The 19367-nt window shown below is 37.1% G+C and overlaps 4 protein-coding genes across 4 annotated transcripts; 3 read left to right on the top strand and 1 right to left on the bottom strand.

Annotated features, from left to right (window-relative positions):
- Window positions 1-32: 32 nt before the first annotated feature.
- LOC113681478 (uncharacterized) lies at window positions 33-4188 on the top strand. Its single transcript, XM_027198567.2, has 6 exons — window positions 33-216; window positions 625-756; window positions 1598-1687; window positions 1865-2007; window positions 2478-2612; window positions 2762-4188. The coding sequence occupies exons 1-6, from the start codon at window positions 54-56 to the stop codon at window positions 2786-2788; spliced, it is 690 nt and encodes a 229-aa protein (XP_027054368.2). The 5' UTR covers window positions 33-53; the 3' UTR covers window positions 2789-4188.
- Window positions 4189-5648: 1460 nt separating this feature from the next.
- LOC113681447 (octopamine receptor beta-2R-like) lies at window positions 5649-7360 on the top strand. Its single transcript, XM_027198532.2, has one exon. The coding sequence runs from the start codon at window positions 6183-6185 to the stop codon at window positions 7212-7214; it is 1032 nt and encodes a 343-aa protein (XP_027054333.2). The 5' UTR covers window positions 5649-6182; the 3' UTR covers window positions 7215-7360.
- Window positions 7361-8670: 1310 nt separating this feature from the next.
- On the bottom strand, window positions 8671-10549 carry LOC113681468 (trace amine-associated receptor 13c-like). The gene has a single exon (XM_027198556.2). The coding sequence runs from the start codon at window positions 10297-10299 to the stop codon at window positions 9283-9285; it is 1017 nt and encodes a 338-aa protein (XP_027054357.2). The 5' UTR covers window positions 10300-10549; the 3' UTR covers window positions 8671-9282.
- Window positions 10550-17414: 6865 nt separating this feature from the next.
- On the top strand, window positions 17415-19015 carry LOC113681461 (octopamine receptor beta-1R-like). The gene has a single exon (XM_027198547.2). It carries the CDS (start codon window positions 17566-17568, stop codon window positions 18448-18450), a length of 885 nt encoding a protein of 294 aa, XP_027054348.2. The 5' UTR covers window positions 17415-17565; the 3' UTR covers window positions 18451-19015.
- The last annotated feature ends 352 nt before the right edge of the window (window positions 19016-19367 follow it).

Here is a 19367-nt window from a genome sequence, read left to right as displayed (position 1 = left end):
ACTGAGACACCGCTGAATTGGTGCTCAGGCCTCTTCTATCAAACTCGTTCAACATGGCCGACGAACTAGAGGGAAATGCGCGTAAGAAGAAGAGGAAAGAAACCATTCCTGGTGTAGTTTATATGAGTCGATTACCCCCATTCATGAAACCAGCTAAAATAAGAAACATATTTTCACAATATGGAGAAGTAGGACGACTATTCTTGCAGCCAGAAGGTAAGAATTCAAGGAAAGACAGAGAAAGCATATGATGTTTATGTGAACATGTGCTGTCTACAAATTTCAACCACTAAATTGAAAACCGGTGTTGATACAAGTGGGTTAGAATATCAGGTATTTCATTATCGTTTAGAGGTTCTTTTAAATTTCCCTATAAAGTGAAAAACTTAGCGGTAAGTGATTCGCTAAGATAATTTAACTTTCTAGCGAAAGAAGTAGAACTTCATGATAAATCAGCTGCAGGCCGTTCTCCGAGCAATTAGAATTTGAATTAGCTTATTGAAACACCACTCATAACTTCCTTATGTCTTATATTAAGAATATGAGTTCCCCTTACCTTTAATCTAACAATTCTAACATTTTGTATATTTTATCTCACTGAATATTGTTTTCCTCGCTTTGTAGATACTGCTGTGAGGAAAAAGAGAAAGAAATATGGTGGAAGTGGAAGAAAGTTATTTACCGAAGGATGGATCGAGTTTAAAGACAAACGAATAGCAAAAGCTGTTGCTTTGAGTTTGAATAACACACCTATTGGTAAATAAAGTCCTAAAGTTTTCTTCTTCTGATGTGAACTTTTTTGTTTAACCCTTTAACTCCCAGAAATGATGAGTATGTAATTTCTCCCTTTAATATCCACATATTAGGTTGTGAGAATACCCAAACTAGTCAGATAGGAATTGTTATCTTGATCTAATACCAAATTCTCACAACTAGTTAACAAGGAAATGTGTAGTAGCCAGAGGGAAGAATTAACAATCAGATCTTGGGAGTTAAAGGGTTAAGTTGGCAGTCCCTGATGAATACCATAGAATGAGAGTGACTCTGATGATACTCTTACAATGTTTTGTATGAGTTACAAAAGTAAGAAGAATAATATGCTAAATTTTGTCAGTGGCACTAATAGCTCCATTACTGAATCATTAGCAGGATAGATTGCCAATTATTGATTGATGAAATGACCAATAAATTGACTGACAAACTTAATTCATAAGTGATTGACTGACCAATTAACTGATTGATTGACTCACTATAACTGATTGACTTACACACAGAATGACTGACTGCCTGTGACTGACCAAATGAATGACTACTTCACACTCTCTCATACCTCTCTAATTGATGGTTTGATAGTGAAAGAAACAATCTAAGTCCTGGTGGACCAACATTTACATTCAATAGGCTTGCATTACATTCAGTAGGCTGATAAATCAAGGTAACAGGCAATTTTAAAACAAACAAACTTATAAATGATGGGTTGATCTATGGACCAGCTAACAAACCTCAGGGTAATTAACTCACAAACAAACCAAAAAATCTGTCAAAGAACCAGTGGCCTGTTTGATTTTTGTAAACTGTATTATTTCCTTACACACAGGGGGAAAGAAAGGAGGATATTACCATGATGATATATGGAATATAAAATATCTTCCAAAATTTCTTTGGGGACATTTGAGTGAAAAAATCAGTAAGTGACCTTCTTGGACCTTAATAATTCATTCTATTTGCTGTTGTTTGGTTTCAAGTGACCTTTTTCATTTCTAATTGCACTCAGAATTTATTTGCATTTACCGGTATATCACATTTATATTTCATTCACGGAACAAAAACACCTTGGAAATTGTGTTTGATTATTTTCTTTTAGCATACGAGAAAGCTACAAAAGAACAAAGAATGAGAACTGAAATATCCCAGGCTAAAAAGGAAGCCAACTTTTATATACAAAATGTTGAGAAAGGAAAAGCCATAGATGCAATGAAAACTCGTAAAAGAAAGAGAGCTGATCAGGTAGGACTATATCAGGCTTGCCAAACATATACATAATGTAATATGCAGTTAGTGTTTTTGAAAAGAATGATATTAGTTTGTATGGTTCTCTATTAAGAAATTTTTTGAAAGTCTACATTTATATTGGAACATGAAAAATAGATGGAATATGAAATGGGTTAAGACCTTTCCAGTAGTTGCAGACTGTGAGGAGTCTAATATATCCATTTTTTTGGAAAAAAAAAACAGTAAGTTATGCTCTCATAAGTATAGCTCTGGGGCTAAATGCTCTTATCAAAGAAATGTTTATCATTTGTTCTTGAAGGATTTCATGAATGAAAAGGGATGCCCCTCAAAGCAAAACACACTAGTACTGTTGTTGAGAAAAGAGTTATTTACTTGTGTTACAAGGGTTCTTTTATAATGCAGCCTTTATTCAAACATGTATGAACATACGTATATTAAAAATATGATTTTCATTTCCATTACAGAAACTTGAAGAGAAGAGGTTGAGAACTTTCAGGCAGCATCAAGTTGTTGAAGATCAGAAAATGACAGAGATCAACCCTGGGAAATCCACCGAAAAAGATGTAGGGAAGTCACTCAGTAAAGATCTATTGAGGAAGGTAAAACTATTAAAAGGAAAAATATTCCATGTAGGCTGATGGCCTAGAAATGTTTTGTTTTATTCCTGTTTCTACCCTGAAATCTGTTGTTCAATGTCATTGTCTTTGCTTAAATCCTGAGTGTGTTCACTGTTTATTATTACCACTAGGTTTTCACCTCAGTCAGTGGAAGATGATATTTGATATGCAGCTCTGGGTAGTGTTGGTTATACTATCACATATGTAGTGGTGGTTAAAATGAAATTCATCCTGGTTGATTCGCTTTTAATCTCCGCTTTGGTATAAGTGCACCAGGTACCATAACATCAGACTGCAAAACCCACTAAACCCTGACATACTTGCTGTTCATTTCATGTCGCCATCACCGGTGGCTCAAAGATTTCCAGGACTTCCATGGTTTGTGACAGGCTGATGACTTTTTCCATTCAGTTCAGTAGCCATAGCTAACACTAATGAATCAATCAACTGGTGATAATCGATCAGGCACCAGCTTTACATAGACAATTACAGTGCCCTAAGGAACTGGAAACAGAACATTCTTTGTGAAGCCGAAAAAATTTAATGTGGATAAAAACCTTTCATGATTATAATTGCAAATTATTTGGGCCAGCCTCTAGATCCGTAAATTTTTGTTCTAGGATCTTAGTGTTAGATTTTTAAATCTTATGAATGATATAACTATTTTTACACTGCTTATTGTGTACAAACAATGTTAAACAATTTATGTCATAAATGATCACAGATTCGCTCACAAAACGTTCTCAAGGTTTGATAACAATTCAGTTACTCTCTATGAAGTTATTTTGTTTAAGTAGGCCCAAACTGGGAATCTTTAGTTTATTTTCCATTGTACCAGTTTTCCATTTTACAGTCTTTTTGATGAAAAACTGTGCAAACCCCCCTGTGGGAGGTTATGGGCTAAACTTAATCTTATGACTCGCAAGACCAGATTGTTAATTCTCCCCTCTAGCTGCTACATATTTCTTTGAGAATTAGTTCAGAGAACTTGGTGTTGGATCAAGACAACAACTTCAACCTGATAAGTTTGAGAATTCTCATTACTTTTTTCTGGATAATGTATGGATATGATAAGGAGAAGTTACTTCTGGGAATTAAAGGGTTAAGGTTGTAGCAAAGTTGGCTGTGGGCGCTATATATATGGTCCAGGGTATCCAAGGTAACCCTCCACCTGAGTTAGCGTGGCCGCACTGACTTTCCACTCACTTCTTTGAAAAATTTAACAAACCGTGTACATGAAAATGGCAAACTCATCTCGCGGGCCGAGACAACCCACACCACCTGCCCTATTTATAAACATGACCACCTGGATCGACCTTTATATGGCAAGCACGTGCACGGCGAAGGTTAGTGAATTCTCAAGGTGAAGCAGTATAACAATCATCGAAACAATTGCAAGACTGCGTGAATCAACAAATTAATAAGAATTTCTCTTCACAATAGAGAATGGATTTGCTCACTCTCTGTAACGGAAGAAATAAGTGGCTCGGAATGTTTCTGTATCACAAATGAATTTGTTATCAGCACTTGTTAATATTTACCATTAAAAGAAAACAAACTGAATTTTAAAGGGCACCTAAGTCGAATAAAGACATATGGCACGTTTCGTGCAGCTGAAGTTTTAATATTGCAAGTAATCCAAAAACCTTTTGGATGGCCTCAGGGATTTTCCCATTTTATCCCTTGGATAATATTAAACGGCGTAATTTGAATTTCTGCGTAGAATAGAGTGAATCTTGAATGCATTTATTTCTCTTTAAAATGAGTGTTCTTGACTCCACCCATAATTTTAAGCATGTCACAATATTATATACATGTAATAGGCACATGCTAGATCCAGATATGCATGTTTTAGTCGGGAAATATCGTTGGTCAACATACTCACTGAGTCTCCGAAGCAGAACGGCACTTAGTAGTAACTTCCATCCTCAACAATGGCTATATTTCGGGTGCAGAAATTTTGCTGGCAGCGGAAAAAGAGGAAAATGTCAAGAAGAGTTACGTAAGTTTCTAGTTAGTGTTCGACCACGTGATGCAGAATCCTTCATCAAACGTTTTCCCGCCTTTTCTTGATTATTCATTCGGCCTCCTGTTGGGTTAAACAGCCGTACCGTAATAGAAACTGGTATGAAGTTAATTCAGATTAAACGAGATGTCTACTTCGTTAGTAAGGTCTCCTCTGCCCCCCGGGGTAAATAGCGACACGTTTCTTAAGTGCTTGAGTACTTTAGGTACTATCAAGTGTTTTAGCGGGCCAAGCCGCCTTTTTGCTTCCTGAATCAATACTGAAAAGTGATTTGACCGCAGAGAAAGACAAATGCAATCTACTGGCTAGATTAGTGGATACTCTTGCATAGACATAGACTCCATTAACTGCAAAGTACACCGGGGTTTTCCATACAAAGACTTCTGAAAAAAGCTCGGAAAACAAACGTTAGAACTCACTTCCATGTTGGCTTTAAAATCTGCTTAAAGCTAAATTGAAGGTACTCGAAAAACAGCTTTAAAAAATTGCCATTTAGAACTTTCTCAGGCGTCAGAAATATACTTATTTTATAACAACAGCTTCACGTGTTTTGTTATTGATTTCTTGTCTTATTTTGTTTAACTCCAGCAGGTTTCAAGTAATTAATTCACCTCTCATTAGACTCGATGTCGCTACGATGGAACGTCATTATCAAACAGTTGAAAGCGTAATTTATTTGGAATGTTATATTGACCAGAAGTCGGTGAGGGGGGGGGGTGGGGGAGATAAAATTGCACGACAGGGCTCAGACATGTCATTGGCGCGTGAAACTAAAGCTATTTTGTTTTCGTAATATTTTCGTGTTTTTTTCATAACACAGAACTTTACGATACCACATTTCGCTCTTGCTGTAAAATGAACAACTCGAAGAAGTTGTTGTCCATGTTTGGTATTAGTTTTTTTATGGAGTGAATTCTGCCTCAATAGATTGAATTGAACATTTCCATTTCGGAAATTTAGGTCGTTAACAACAATCTCTAAATTAGCTAAAATCTATCCTTTATTTTGAATACAATGATTTTGGAACATACTTCGTTCTTTTTTGTTTCAAGAAGTAATGACTGCATTTGTAAATAGCTCCTTTCACCTAACGAGATATTCCATGCTTGAATGCCCCCTCCCGAACCTTAAAAAAGACAATATAAACTCCCCTGCTGAGTAGAATAAAGTCTATTTACAAACAAGCAATGACAAGCAAGGTCAAGATGAGGGTCAGTGGTTACTAAAAGATACTGTCAACATCTCATCAAAAGTGTATACGTTGTTACCTCGGGCACATCCGTGACTTCCACGAGGTAGGATTTGTTTATGTTTTTACAAATCGGTACATTGTTCAGCGTAATATAAATATCTGGACTTATGTGAAATGGAATGACAGCAAGGTAAGCTTGACTTATCACGTTGTTTTCTTCCAATGGAGAGGAGAGGAGTCGCACAGCTCTGGATAACCCTGAGCATTCCACAGTCAGCCACACGATGAGACAAGATTAAAAGACATCAAATCAGTGTAAACTCAAAGGCGGAAAATGTTGAACAACAACTCATCGTCAAAGAATTTAACAGAGTCCGAAATGTCCTCAGAAAATCAGTTGTGTTCGCTGTTGATACAAGTCCAGAAAGGGAACGACATCTCATATGAGGAATTTCGTTCAGTGTGTGCTTTCATTGCATTTACAAACGCTCTCATGGCCGTCATTGCTATACTTGGAAACAGTATGATTATTTCAGCTTTTTATCGCTCCGAATCGTTGAGAACACCATCTAACTTACTCTTGCTTGGTTTATCAGTTTGTGACTTTTTAGTTGGCTCAGTTACTCAGCCTGTTTTTACCACCGAAGTCGCTTTAGTCGCCGCAAATTCAGACGTGGCTTGTCGGTTCAAAGATTTCTACGTAATATTTTTGTTTTCGTTCTCATTTGCATCGATGTTACATGTTTGTTTGATTAGCGTCGAACGTACCTTTGCCATAATCCATCCGTTTAAACACCACCGGTTTTTAAACAAAAATAGAGTTGCAACATTTTTCCTCGCTTTTTGGATTTGTTGGACATTGCTGACAGTGTTCACTCGACGCGAGCATGGCGGAGGTATTATTGGTTACTCACGCATGGGGTTCGTTATTTTTAGCGCTGTGGTGGTGTTTTTCATAAACATTCGACTGTGGATAGAAGCTCGGAGACATTCCAAAGTGATTTCAAGGCTGCTTCAACATTCGTTGCAGATGTCTTTACAAAGTTGCTCGACATCGCAAGAGACCGAATATGCAGAGACTAACATACGAAGAAAATCCATGCGAGATGCTAAGGCAGCTAAGACAGTTTTACTTATCATCGGTTTCATGGTTTTATGCAATTTACCACTCATAGCAACATTCACTGCACGTAAGTTTTACAATGTGCGCGGACGAGTAGTGACTTTGCTTTGGTTCGCTTCAAACACAGTCGTATTAATGCCTGCCATACTAAACCCAGTTGTTTATTTCTGGCGCAAAAAAGAGTTCAGGGTCTCTGTGAGAAGGATGTTTAATTTACATAATGCTGTCGGAGTGCAACCCTGACGCAACCCTTTCCTTAAAGAAATGCGTTTTATTTTTGGCTGTTTGCATCAAAAATTTAACGTCTTTCAATAGTGCGTGATCTTGACATAAATTACATTGTGCATAATTCAATGCGCTCGAACTTTCTACATATCAAATGTTTCCAACCGCAAAATATATCGTGAACCGATGAAATGTCACGAATGGCCAGTACCAGCTCAGGCATAAAAGACTGGCCAAGCAATCATATCTCTTTAGCAAGAACAGTGAACTATCTTTCTTGATGTAGTTCTTTAAAAAGAGGCTGGTAGGGAACGTTCAAGGAAAGTTTCAAAATAATCGTTCAATGACTTTTGTTTCTGAGGAATATCTTAAGCGTTCTAAAATAGCTCATTTTCTGGATTCTTTTATGTTGTAAGTTCGTAAATGATTTGCTGTTCTCATCATTTGCCTTTTTTTTCAATAAATGTAACTTAATTAGTTTATTTGTCTACCTTTCTGACTAAATATCCTTTTAAACAATCCTTTGCTCACGGCATACTTTTTGCATTAGAAGGAGACTTTTTTCTCTTTCTGTCATCGCCTCATACAAACGCAGGGGGATTGGAAGAATTCGAAAAAAGTTACAAAAACCTGAAAAGTAGTGTTGCTTTTCATCATTTTCTCTTACTGATCTACGTGCAATGCATGAATGGCAGGGGGGGATTTGGTACGAGGCACGCAAATTATTATTTGTTCTCAATCTCTAATCGTCTTATTTAATCTGTTCTCGTCAAAAGTTCTTAATGTACTATGAAATCAAGTTCAAGAAACCAGTGAAAATCGTCTAGGGGTCGACTACATCAATCTGGCTAAGACGGTTTTGAAAAATAAACTTTTTCCAGATAATTTCGGATTCTTACTCAAAAAAGCCCTTTCAAATCCCTACCCCAACCTTTTACCGCATTTAACTAAACAAACTTACAATAGGACTGTTTTGCAACACCTGTAAGTTTTTTAAACTAAATTGTGCCTGCTTCAAGGAAATAGCATGGAAAAAAGACATTTGATAAATGCAGTTTGGAGAAATTGAGACTTGATTGTGTCGCTGTTTTTTTGTAACTCGGTTTTAACTTGACTCAAAGTGGTTTCATCCTTTTTAGATTCTAATTTCTTGTTGGATCGATGTTCGACACTTTTTCTTGTGTTGCCCTGAAAATGGTATAAAAAAAAAAGCCCGATTTGTCTTAACAAGTTTGGAATCATGTATGATTCATGATTGTTTCCGTATACTGATCTGTCTTCAGAACAGCACTCAGCGCTCAATTTATCGATAAGAAGTAAATCAACTTCTAAGAGCTGTACATGTAACGTAGCACGTGCACGAAAGAGAAACCAGCCAAAACTTATACACAAGGATCGAGCTCTGCCTTGTTCCGACAAAAAAAATCTTTTGGCATGTTTCCACACGCAGCACTAGCAAAATTCACTCGAATCAAGTGATAACACTTTTATTTTTCCACTGAAGTACGTACATACAGCTTTGCGCACCATGGGTTTTTGTTTTGAGCTCTTTTCTCAATTTTTAGGGAATAAGTCTCAATGTTGAGCTTTTTTTAATCCAGCGAGATTAAATGTTTTTCACCCTATCTCATTAATATATTATATCAGGTCATGTAAGGTGCAACACGCTGTCTCTCGTTGTACGCATGTGCTAGGTCACCGCTACTACCCTTACCTACAAAATAAAGCTAAACCGAAATGGGGACTTGTAGTCATAATTTCTCATTTTCAACTGTTTTCTCTATCCAGAAAGGAATTATCGAGTCCATACTCTCCATGCTCCTATTTTCTTTAGTAAAATGCGATCAGCAAGGAAGCTGTTCACGCAACGGGTGAATTAAGTCATTTCCCCAGCTTTTTGAGACTGAAGTGTTAAGCTAAGGGGCTTAAAACACTTTGTGCTTAGATCTAGTTATTAAAGAGCTACGGATTAATACAGATTATCTGTTTATACTTAAGATGGGGATTGAACACCCCTAAGGCTACAAATGTCTTTTTTTTCTTTTTTTTTCTTTGTCTTTCATCTGGAATAATGCCAATATATTTCTTAATGTGGCACTTCAACAGCATTCTGCCAACCGAGCATTCTCTTTACAGAAATCCTGAAGTCCTTTTTGCGCCAGAAATAAGTTACTGGGTTTAGTGTGGCAGGCATTAATACGACTGTGTTTGAAGCGAACCAAAGTAAAGTCATTACTCGTCCGCGAACGTTGTAAAACTTACGTGCAGTGAATGTTGCTATAAGTGGTAAATTGCATAAAACCATTAAACCAATGATTAACAAAACTGTTTTAGCTGCCTTGCCGTCGCGCGGGGATTTTCTTCGTGCTTGTGTGCCATTCTCTTCATTGGTAGCGGAATTAGGGTTTCCTGTAAAGCTCGCAATATTCCTAGAATGTCTTCGAGCTTCTATCCAAAGTCGAATGTTCAAAAGAAGCACTACCAGAGCGCTGAAAACAACAAATGTTATGCGTGAGTAGCCAATTACACCTCCGCCATGATTGCGTCTGGTGGACACGGTTAGCAAAGCCCAAAAAATCCAAAACACTACTACCAAGACAGAAACTCTCTTGGTCGTCACAAGATGTTCATGTTTAAAAGGGAACATTATGGCAAAGGAACGTTCGACGCTGATCAAGCAAACGTGCACCACTGAGGAGGATGAAAAGGAGAAAAGGAAAATAACATAAAGATCTTTTAGCTGGCAAGCCAAGTCTGAGTTTGCGGCGACTAAAGCGACTTCGGCGGTAAAAACAGGCTGAGTAACTAAACCAACCAACAAGTCACAAACTGATAAACCAAGCAAGAATAAGTTAGATGGTGTTCTTAGCTGCGCATATCGATAAAAAGCTGCGATGATCACGATGTTTCCAAGTATAACGAACAACGCCAGAAGAGCATTTGCAATCGCGATGAAGATACAGATTGCTCTGAAGTCTGGAAAAGAGATGTCATTTCCCTTTTGCACTTGTTTTAAAAAAGAACAAAATTGGCTTTCCGACGAATATTGAGCGTGATCCGTTTGGTTTTCTTCCGCAACAAAAATGTTGCTGTTGTTGAACATCTTCTAACTCTGTATCTTCCCTAATAAACCTTTTTCTATACTTGGATAGTATGGTGTCTTATCAGGAACAGCGCCCGTTTGAGATTGATATCCTTGTAGAGCCGTTCTTCAGTAATCCTTTCAGTAAAGAATACCGAGATCAATTACTTAGCTAAATGGCTTTGCCTCAAAGCGTCTCCAATACTCTCATCGATTTTGCCAAATGACTGTTTCATTGTTCTAGAAAGCTAATCGCCTTTATTAAACGGGCACATTTGCCTCATCGCTGATTAGTTCATATTGTTTGGCGCAAGAGGTTTTTTCCTCTTCATTTAACCAGTCATGAATGAATTAACTCATTTTTGGCTAAATCGCACAGTCCACCACGACAGGTTTTTCCGATACACGGTTGTTATCTTTCCCTTCTAACTGAGAAGATTTATTTCAATCCCAGCAGGTTCTGTGGTTGTTGTGTTTTGGCGTCAGTCGACACTCTTCCGACGTATTTAATTTAGAATTTTCAGTTAATACCATGGACAGTTAAATTTTTTTTCTCTGTTCACAACATTTCTTCAGTTCTCTTAAAAATGCCAGAAAAATTTGGAGTTAAGAAAGTTCTGCGGAAAATGATGATAGACTTAATTATTCTTACTGTAACGTTAAATTTTACTAAATATTTTTGATAGGGAATAATTCCTCATGCTAATGAACTGATATGAACAACAAAGATATAGAATTAAGACAAAGAGTGAATCAAATGCGTGGGACGTCTTTTGACGGGAAAAACTTCTTTTTTCGGATAAGACAGTTTAGTTCTAGAGTGAAAACAGGATTTTTCTCTCGGTGACGTATTTTTCAATTTTGTAATGTAGTCCTTTCCCCCGTCGAAAAGGTTGGGTTGGGTTAAAATAACGAAAGAAGCTCGGCATTCACTGTAAGTGCTAAATCTTGTCTTTGTGACACTCAAGACTTAAAATTGAATTTATGACCTCGGAAGCGGTAAAATTACCGGGCTATAACCGAGTTTAGTCGTCTAGTTCCTACTGGGACAATTAGTAATGATCTGAAAACACAAGAAGTGCAGAAAATCATTCCAAGTGTACTCTTCTGTAACCATACGCTCAGATGCTTGAACGAATCCGTAGAAACTTTTTGTTGTGATAATAGAGTAATCAGCATAAGGACAGGCTTTATTTTGTATTTTGCTCTTGTTACTCAAGAAATATAGCTTCTTGTCATTTTAAATTACCTGATCGATGGTAATAAAATATTTTTCTGCCTTCAAGTAGCGATCACAATAAAAAAATCCTATGATGGTACGTGTTCCGAATCATTTAATCCGCTTTCTAGTCATCTGAATCCCGACTCTAACTTTATCACTCGCCTGCCCAATAGTGGCTACATGGTTGAGGAAGATCTGAACAATCGAGTGACTTCTTTTGGCGACAAAACAAACTTTTCTATTATACATTTCAACACTCGAAGCTTAATGAGAAATTTCGATCAACTTAATTTATTGCTGAGAAATCTTAATATGCCGTTCTCTGTGATTGGTGTGTAAGAAACTTGGCTAACTGATTGCACTGCAGAGAACGTAAATATCAGGGGATATAATTTTGTCTCCAACCATCGTAAATAGAAAACAGGCGGCGGAGTTGGAATTTATTTACAAAACGGCCTTGAATACAAACTTCTCGAAGAATGCAAATTTTCAGATCCAGATGTAATCGAGTCACTTTTCTTGGAAATTATTGTTCCCCACGGAAAAAAAATATTATTGTTGGTTGCGTGTACAGACCACCAAATCAAAACGCTGCTATTTTTATTGACAAATTCAACAATATTCTCTCACTAATTTCTAAAGGCAATAAACATTGTTATGAGATGGGAGACTTTAACCTAGACCTCCTCCAATACAATCATCATGTTCCAACACAGGAATTTACTGACAGCTTATTTTCACACGCCTTTCTTCCTCTCATCTCCAATCCAACACGCCTCACCTCATACTCTGCGACGCTAATTGACAACATATTCACCAACAACCTTGTGCCTAGTGTTTTTAGCGGCATTATTCTAAATGATTTATCTGACCACTTACCCGCTTTTGCATATTTTGACGACGCAACTCTAAAGCGCAGCACAGAAAGAAAAATTGTGATGCGTCATTCAATGACGATAATTTGCATAAATTCAACGAGAATTTTTCAAACGCAAAATGGTCCTTATTTCACCACATGGAAGATCCCAATGAAGCCTATAATGATTTTATTGAAGGATACTCCAGAATCTATAACACCTGTTTCCCTTTAAAGGTTCTCAAAGGTAAGCAGGTAAACAAGTTCTTTTCTCCATGGCTTAGCCGTGGACTTCTGAAATCCGTTAACAAGAAGAACAGACTCCACAAAAAGTTCGTCACATCATCTTCCTCATCTTCTGAGACGAAGTATAAAGCCTACAAAAACAAACTCACCCATCTTATTCGCATTGCCAAACGTGAATACTACGACTCCAAATTTGAGAATGCCAGAAATGACCTCAAAACAACTTGGAAATTGTTAAATGAAGTTATTAACAAGCGTAAAAGTAAGTCATCTCTTCCCACATCATTCAAATCTAAAGGCAGAATATTAACGGATCCAATGGAGATCGCTAACAGATTCTGTAAATACTTTACAAACATTGGTCCCAACCCAGCTAAATCTATACCCAGGGTGAATCCTTCTTTTCGTTCGTTATTATCTTGGTGATAATATCCGTCCCTCCATAAACTTAAAGCCCACCACAACAAGTGAACTGGAAAGCATTTGTGACATGTTCGCTTCAGAGAAGGCTCCTAGCTATGACAGTATCACAATGCATGTCATTAAATATTCATTTCACCTTATTTCTGCTCCATTGGCAGATATTATCAATCTATCTCCGCTAAAAGGCATTTTCCCGAACAAACTTAAAATCGCTAAAATTATTCCCATCTTCAAAGCAGAGGATCCTAACTTTTTTTAAACTACAGACCTATTTCTGTGTCGTCTAATTTTTCCAAATTTTTCAAAAAAAGTCATGTACAATCGCTTGGTAGAATTTGCCGAAAAACACGATATACTTTACCGCTGTCAGTTTGGATTTCGGAAAAATCACTCGACATCGCACGCACTAATTCATTTGGTAAAAAAAATAGCTGCTGCAATCGACCAACACGAAACAACGGTGGGTGTTTTCCTAGATCTTTCCAAAGCATTTGACACTCTCGACCATCATATCTTGTTTGCAAAATTGGAGCACTATGGTATCCGTGACGTGGCCCTGCCGTGGTTCAAAAGCTTTTCTTGCCGCCAGCAATTTGCCCAATTCAATCAAGCTTGCTCTCCTATGCAAACCATCAAGTGTGGTGTCCCTCAAGGTTCGATTTTAGGCCCTCTATTGTTCATTCTATACATAAATGAGCTCCCTAATGCCTCTGAATCAACAGACCCTCTGCTTTTCGCTGATGACACCAGTATCTGTTATTCTCACTCAAACCCAAATTGCTTAGAATCCGTACTTAATGACGAACTCCAAAATATTGATGTCTGGCTAAAATGCAATAAGCTCTTAGTTAATATAAGGAAAACTAACTACGTAATTTTTAAACCCAGACAGAAGAAATTTAACTCCAGCATTTCTCTCTCCTTTGGAGGTAAACCCCTACAACAATCTAACATAACTAAATTCCTTGGGGTCTATATTGATGATCATCTCACTTGGAAACACCATATCAGCTATGTATGTAAACAAATCGCTAAATCAATAAGTATTATATTCATATATTCATATTCGTATCGAACGCATTTGTGCCGTACAAATCTCAAGCAATTTACAATTCTTTACCAAGGTCCTAAAATTTGGAACTCTCTTCCTGTTTCAGCCACTCGTTCGTCAAACCTTCTTAGTTTTAAGACGAATATGCAAGAGTTTTTACTTAAATAATCCTTGAATTGGCCTAGCCGCACATTTGCAGCACTTTTTCTTTACTTTATTTATTAATGTAAGTGAGGAGGCTCTCCCATAAGCCCGATGGCTTCCTAGGTCTCCTCGCCTTCTAGCTATAACCGCTGTAAATAAATTTTTTTGTATTGTGTAAATAAGGCAAATAAAAATATGATGATGATGATGTGTTTTATCAAAGGTTTCGCTAAAATACTTGAAAACACACTATTATTAACCTTAAAAAGACTTGGTTTTAAGTCCACTTTTCAGGATTCGAAACCAAGTACGTTAAAATTTTTCGCAGACAATAACTGCCGCGTATTATGGACCTAGATAAATAATGTAGATTCCAACTGAGTTTTTCCTGTCTTTTGTCGCTTTAAGTATTCATCTTGAAAAGGAAGTTACTTTTGTGCTGCCGAGAGAGGTTGTATGGAACAAGGAACGCCGGAAAACTGTCAAGCTACATATGAAACATTTAAATTGAAGAAGATATGGGTTAAATAAAAACCGTAAAAGTGTACGTGGGAATAATCAGCATTGGAAACATGCTGTTAACATGTAAATGCGCTCAACGTATCCGCACAGCTGCTTTGTAATTGCGTTTATTTTCGACTAATATAGGCAGCAGATGATATAAACATTTGGTCAGGAATTAATTTTTGTGTTTTAGTTTTCCAAAATGGATTCTCTGTCTCCCGGTTTGTACGATCAAACCTCGACCTTTTGATCTGAATCCACGCATACGTACAGCTCCCAAAAATTAAGTTTGATCAGTAACCAAGAGAGATGTAACAAGTACCTAGGGCTAATTTTTGGCGTGGCGCTTTGTAGAAATTCAGTAATGTTTTCTAAATGCATTAAATTGATCTCCCACAGGCTTTCTGACAGTATATCGTTAGCAAAACGTCATACATCATTCCCGCCCTCTCACATGGCTGAATGATCCCGAAAATTTTGCCTTTGGTTCTCAAGAGCAATCCTCTTTGTCCGTGAAGAATAAAGGCAATAACTTTTATCAAAAAAATAAGTAAATAAACAAGCCGATAAGATGAAAAATAGCAGAAGACTTTCTAAAAAAAGAATCGTAAGGCTGCGCTGAGTCTTATGTGTAAACAGATCGGACGACAGCTTTAAATTTATTCAGACTTGCTTCCCAGACAGAATATTAATTCAAAGAGTTCTGGAACATCTTTCGACATCCTGAACTCCCGACTGCCCTGAACCTAGGGACCTACCCTCCTGTTGAAGTGAAACTCGAGAAATTCTTACACGAATCTTAGTTCATGTAAAACGGAATAGAATTTAAGAAAAACCAGCGATGAAATTGATTGATACGAAATATCATTGGTAAATATCATGTAAGGAGAAACTAATAATATTTGCAAAACTTTTTTCACGGAATACTGATTATAATAGGATTTTTCTTCGTTCACGTGACGGCGTTTATAAGTGGAAGAAGTCAAAGTTACCCAGAAGATATCCATGTCCTAAGAGGCAGTAACTATCTATTATTCTCAATTTTTCAGGCGAAAAGAACTTTTTTGTGTTTTAAGAACATCGGTTTCTGTAAGTTATTCCAGTGAGTATGTCTTAGCTTGCACGTGCCCCCGCCTTGTAGTAGGAACATTTTATGCGATGATACCGTTCTTGTAGCTTGTTTAGTTTTCCCAGTTCAAATGTCACGTCCGATAGGCTAATGAAAAACTAGGCCGGTATGGTGAGATGAATACTGCAAAATCAATGACTGATATTGGAATTGATATCAGAGAGAAAGACAAAATTAACGAGACCACACATATCAAGGAGCGCAAGAACTGCACTTTGCAAGCCGTGCAGATCCAAAGCTGGAACAACTTGTCGCGTCTATGAAAGATGAGCGCTAAAAAGGACAATGAACTAATTCTTTGAACGGCGATCAACGACACTTATTGGCCCTCAAAATTCTTAAATGGCGTCATCAGATCAAAAAAAATTAAGCATCATGACAGGCTGCACCTGCCGCCAGCTTCCAGTGGCGAACTTGATGAGGAAGTCTCGAAGAGCAAAGCGGACATAATATACCGCGGCGAACGACTAAGTCCTGCATTTGTTTGCGACTAGTTGGAAACGGTTTCTCTGTTCTATAAATACTTCACCAAGTGACGAAAACCGGTGACAAAGCCAAGAGTGATAAAACATTGCTTCAAAGACAGATAAAAGTCCACTTGTATGAGAAAGCTGTTGCTGCACGATATACGAAGAGAAGGGTACATTGCGCCCGGTGTAGCTTCTCAGGTGAAGATTACTTTGAAAAGCATAGGTGAATAAGAGAGTCCTATTGGCGGGCAAAAAGCAGCTAAAGCTAATTTAAGACAATTGAAAAGTTAATTTTAATGTATTTCAAGAGATCAGAGATGGCAACTTGAAATTTTCACATTTTTCAATGTGTATCCTCTTTAGTAAGTTATCTTTTTCCAAGATGAAAATCCTCTTGTGTGCTGCACGCTTAGAGTTAAATAAAAAAAGTTAGCAAGAAACAATATTTGAAAATATAGATCCACAAAATGCAAACTTTTCTATTCATCTTTTTAAGCATCATTTTCTTTCGAGCGGTTAATGACAATAGATTATCACCTAAATTTAGAATGGCCTGGCCTTAATTGACAACAGTTTTTCAAAAGGTAATTTTGGCAAACATTCAACAATATTGAAGTAGCTTTAAGATATCTGCCTTGCGCTGCCGTAGTCAAAAACAAACAAAAGAGGCATTTCACGGCAATTTTAAGTCCCACAGTAGTAAGAAAATGCAAAAACGAAAGAAAAAATATATATTAAAATTAAATATGATCTTTTTCGTAAAAAACAAAATAAATAAATAAATATGTTAGTAGTCTTGAGCAGATAATGATCATGAATAAACGTTAAACGCGTCAAACAGTAATGGATTATGACGCCGATGCTTGCTTGTAAGAAATAATTAGCTCAGCCAGATATTCTTACCACTTTTTTTATCGTATTTCCAGGCCTCCTCAACTTGTATAAACTCCCCGTGAATAATCCAAATGTACATGGAACTCACAAAGGTTTAAATTGGAAGTGAGCGTCAGAAGACAGCGAAAAAAAACAGAGAAGATAGAGGAAAGAAGGGCTGACAATATAGTTGGAAGTACGGTGAATCATTACAAATTCATATTACGAAGCAGAACTGACCGGCAACAGACGTTTTTTTTTTTGCAATGTTTGATGTTAAAATAATAGCCTTCTCCACGCTAGCAATTTATTCTTAAAAACCGTGGCGCAACCTTCTGTGATTCAACTGTAAACTTAAATTCTCTGAAAATGACCTCCGACTTTGCACAAGCGTGTGTTATGGCTGTTCTTGCAACAGCCGCCTTGCTAGGTAACATGGTAATATGTCTCATGGTATATAAACATAGTTGGGTCTTGCATCCAACGAATGACTTTGTTATTAGCTTAGCATTGTCAGATATCCTCATGGTGGTTATTCCAGTACCTCTTACGATCGGTGCTATGATAATGGACTCGGCTCAGTTCTACAGCGACACAACTTGTTCCATTTATGGGGTTTTCAACGATTTCCCTAAAATGGCTTCTATTTTTACTCTGGCATTTGTTGCCATTCAGCGGTATTACAGGATCGTCAAGCCCCAGGAATATGAAAAAACATTTACCCCTGGGTATTCTATGATCATATTGATGATAATCTGGGTCGTTTCGGGTTTATCTTCTGGGTTTCCCGTCATGGTATCCTGGGCTGAATATAAATTCCATTCCGAGTATCTGGGATGTTATGTCACATTCAAATGGGACCTTCAACGATCAATTTGGAATGTAAGCATGCTATTTGTAGGAATTGTAATTCCTGCGTTTTTAACATTCAATTGTTATCGGATCATTTTCCGCATCATCCGCGGGCGAAAATGTGAAGTTGACCCTCGGGTAAATGCTCGCCAAATGTTTACCAGTAAAATGTATCGCCTCACAAAAACTTTCTTGATCGTCTCAATAGCATCTATTACTTGCTCTTGTCCTGCAGCAATCTTGCTCGTTGTTGATCAGCTTTTTTCACTACATATTACTCTGATCGCAGCAAGGATTGCATTCTTTTCCACTGTGGTCGCCTCAGCGAGTAAGGTGTTTATCTATTGTTTGGTCAATCGACCTTTTCGGAGAGAGTTGAGAAACCTAATTAACTTTATTTAGTTTAAGGGTTATTTAGGGTTAGTTTAAGTTCTTTTAAATCGATATAAAAACTATATTGCTATAGAAAGCAGCTTTCGTTCGCTTGGCAATTGCCATATTTCTCCATTGAGCTCCATTGACGCTAATGTGTTGTAGGTATGGAGCAATCCTGCACTTTTTGATAACGTTTTCGGTCCTTTTTTTGAATATTTTTCATTTGTGCCTCGCTAGAAGAGAAATAACGACGCATCAACGTATGTTTAAGACAGAGTTAGTTATTGATACGTTCTTTATAGTATATTAAAGGACTTCAACAAGAGATTAAGTTACATATTTTAAGTGTCTATATTTTAAGTGTAAATAGGTGCAGTGTTGCTTAAACTGACAGATCAGCAGAAACACTTTTGTGGTCAAATAAGAGTAAGCTTAAAGAAACACTTAGTACAACCAGTGACCGTCACCATCAAAAATCCACAACTGAATTTGTGCGAAAGCATTAATAATGTTTTCTTTGATACAATGTATTAAGATGCAAAATTCTTATTGTAACTACTTGCATGAGGTCTAATAAAGCTATTACAATTTATACTGTTTCGGCTTTCCATTTTGTAAATTTTCTTCTCTTGAACCTCAAAGAACATAACTTTAACAGCCAAGGTAGGTAGGCTCCCTAGGTAAGGGACTACTGTAGTTCCTTTTCCTTTCATTACATTTTATTACATTATAACAGTTAATTTTCTGCTTAAAAAGTTTTGTTTACTGCATTTTTCAATTGAGTGTCCAACATAATTTGGAATTGCGTTGGTTTAGCGTTACTGATTGTTCGAGAAAATTCACAGCACCAATGACCAATCAGATGGAGAACTAAAGTCGTGGCGAATTGGTTATGTATTACTCATTTTTCTTTGAATTTTAATTGGCTCGTTATGGTCTTTTCC

This window comes from Pocillopora damicornis, chromosome 2 (assembly GCF_964200805.1).
Source record: "Pocillopora damicornis chromosome 2, jaPocDami1.2, whole genome shotgun sequence".
NCBI classification, from domain to species: domain Eukaryota; kingdom Metazoa; phylum Cnidaria; class Anthozoa; order Scleractinia; family Pocilloporidae; genus Pocillopora; species Pocillopora damicornis.
This window is presented reverse-complemented; position numbering and strand designations above follow the sequence as displayed.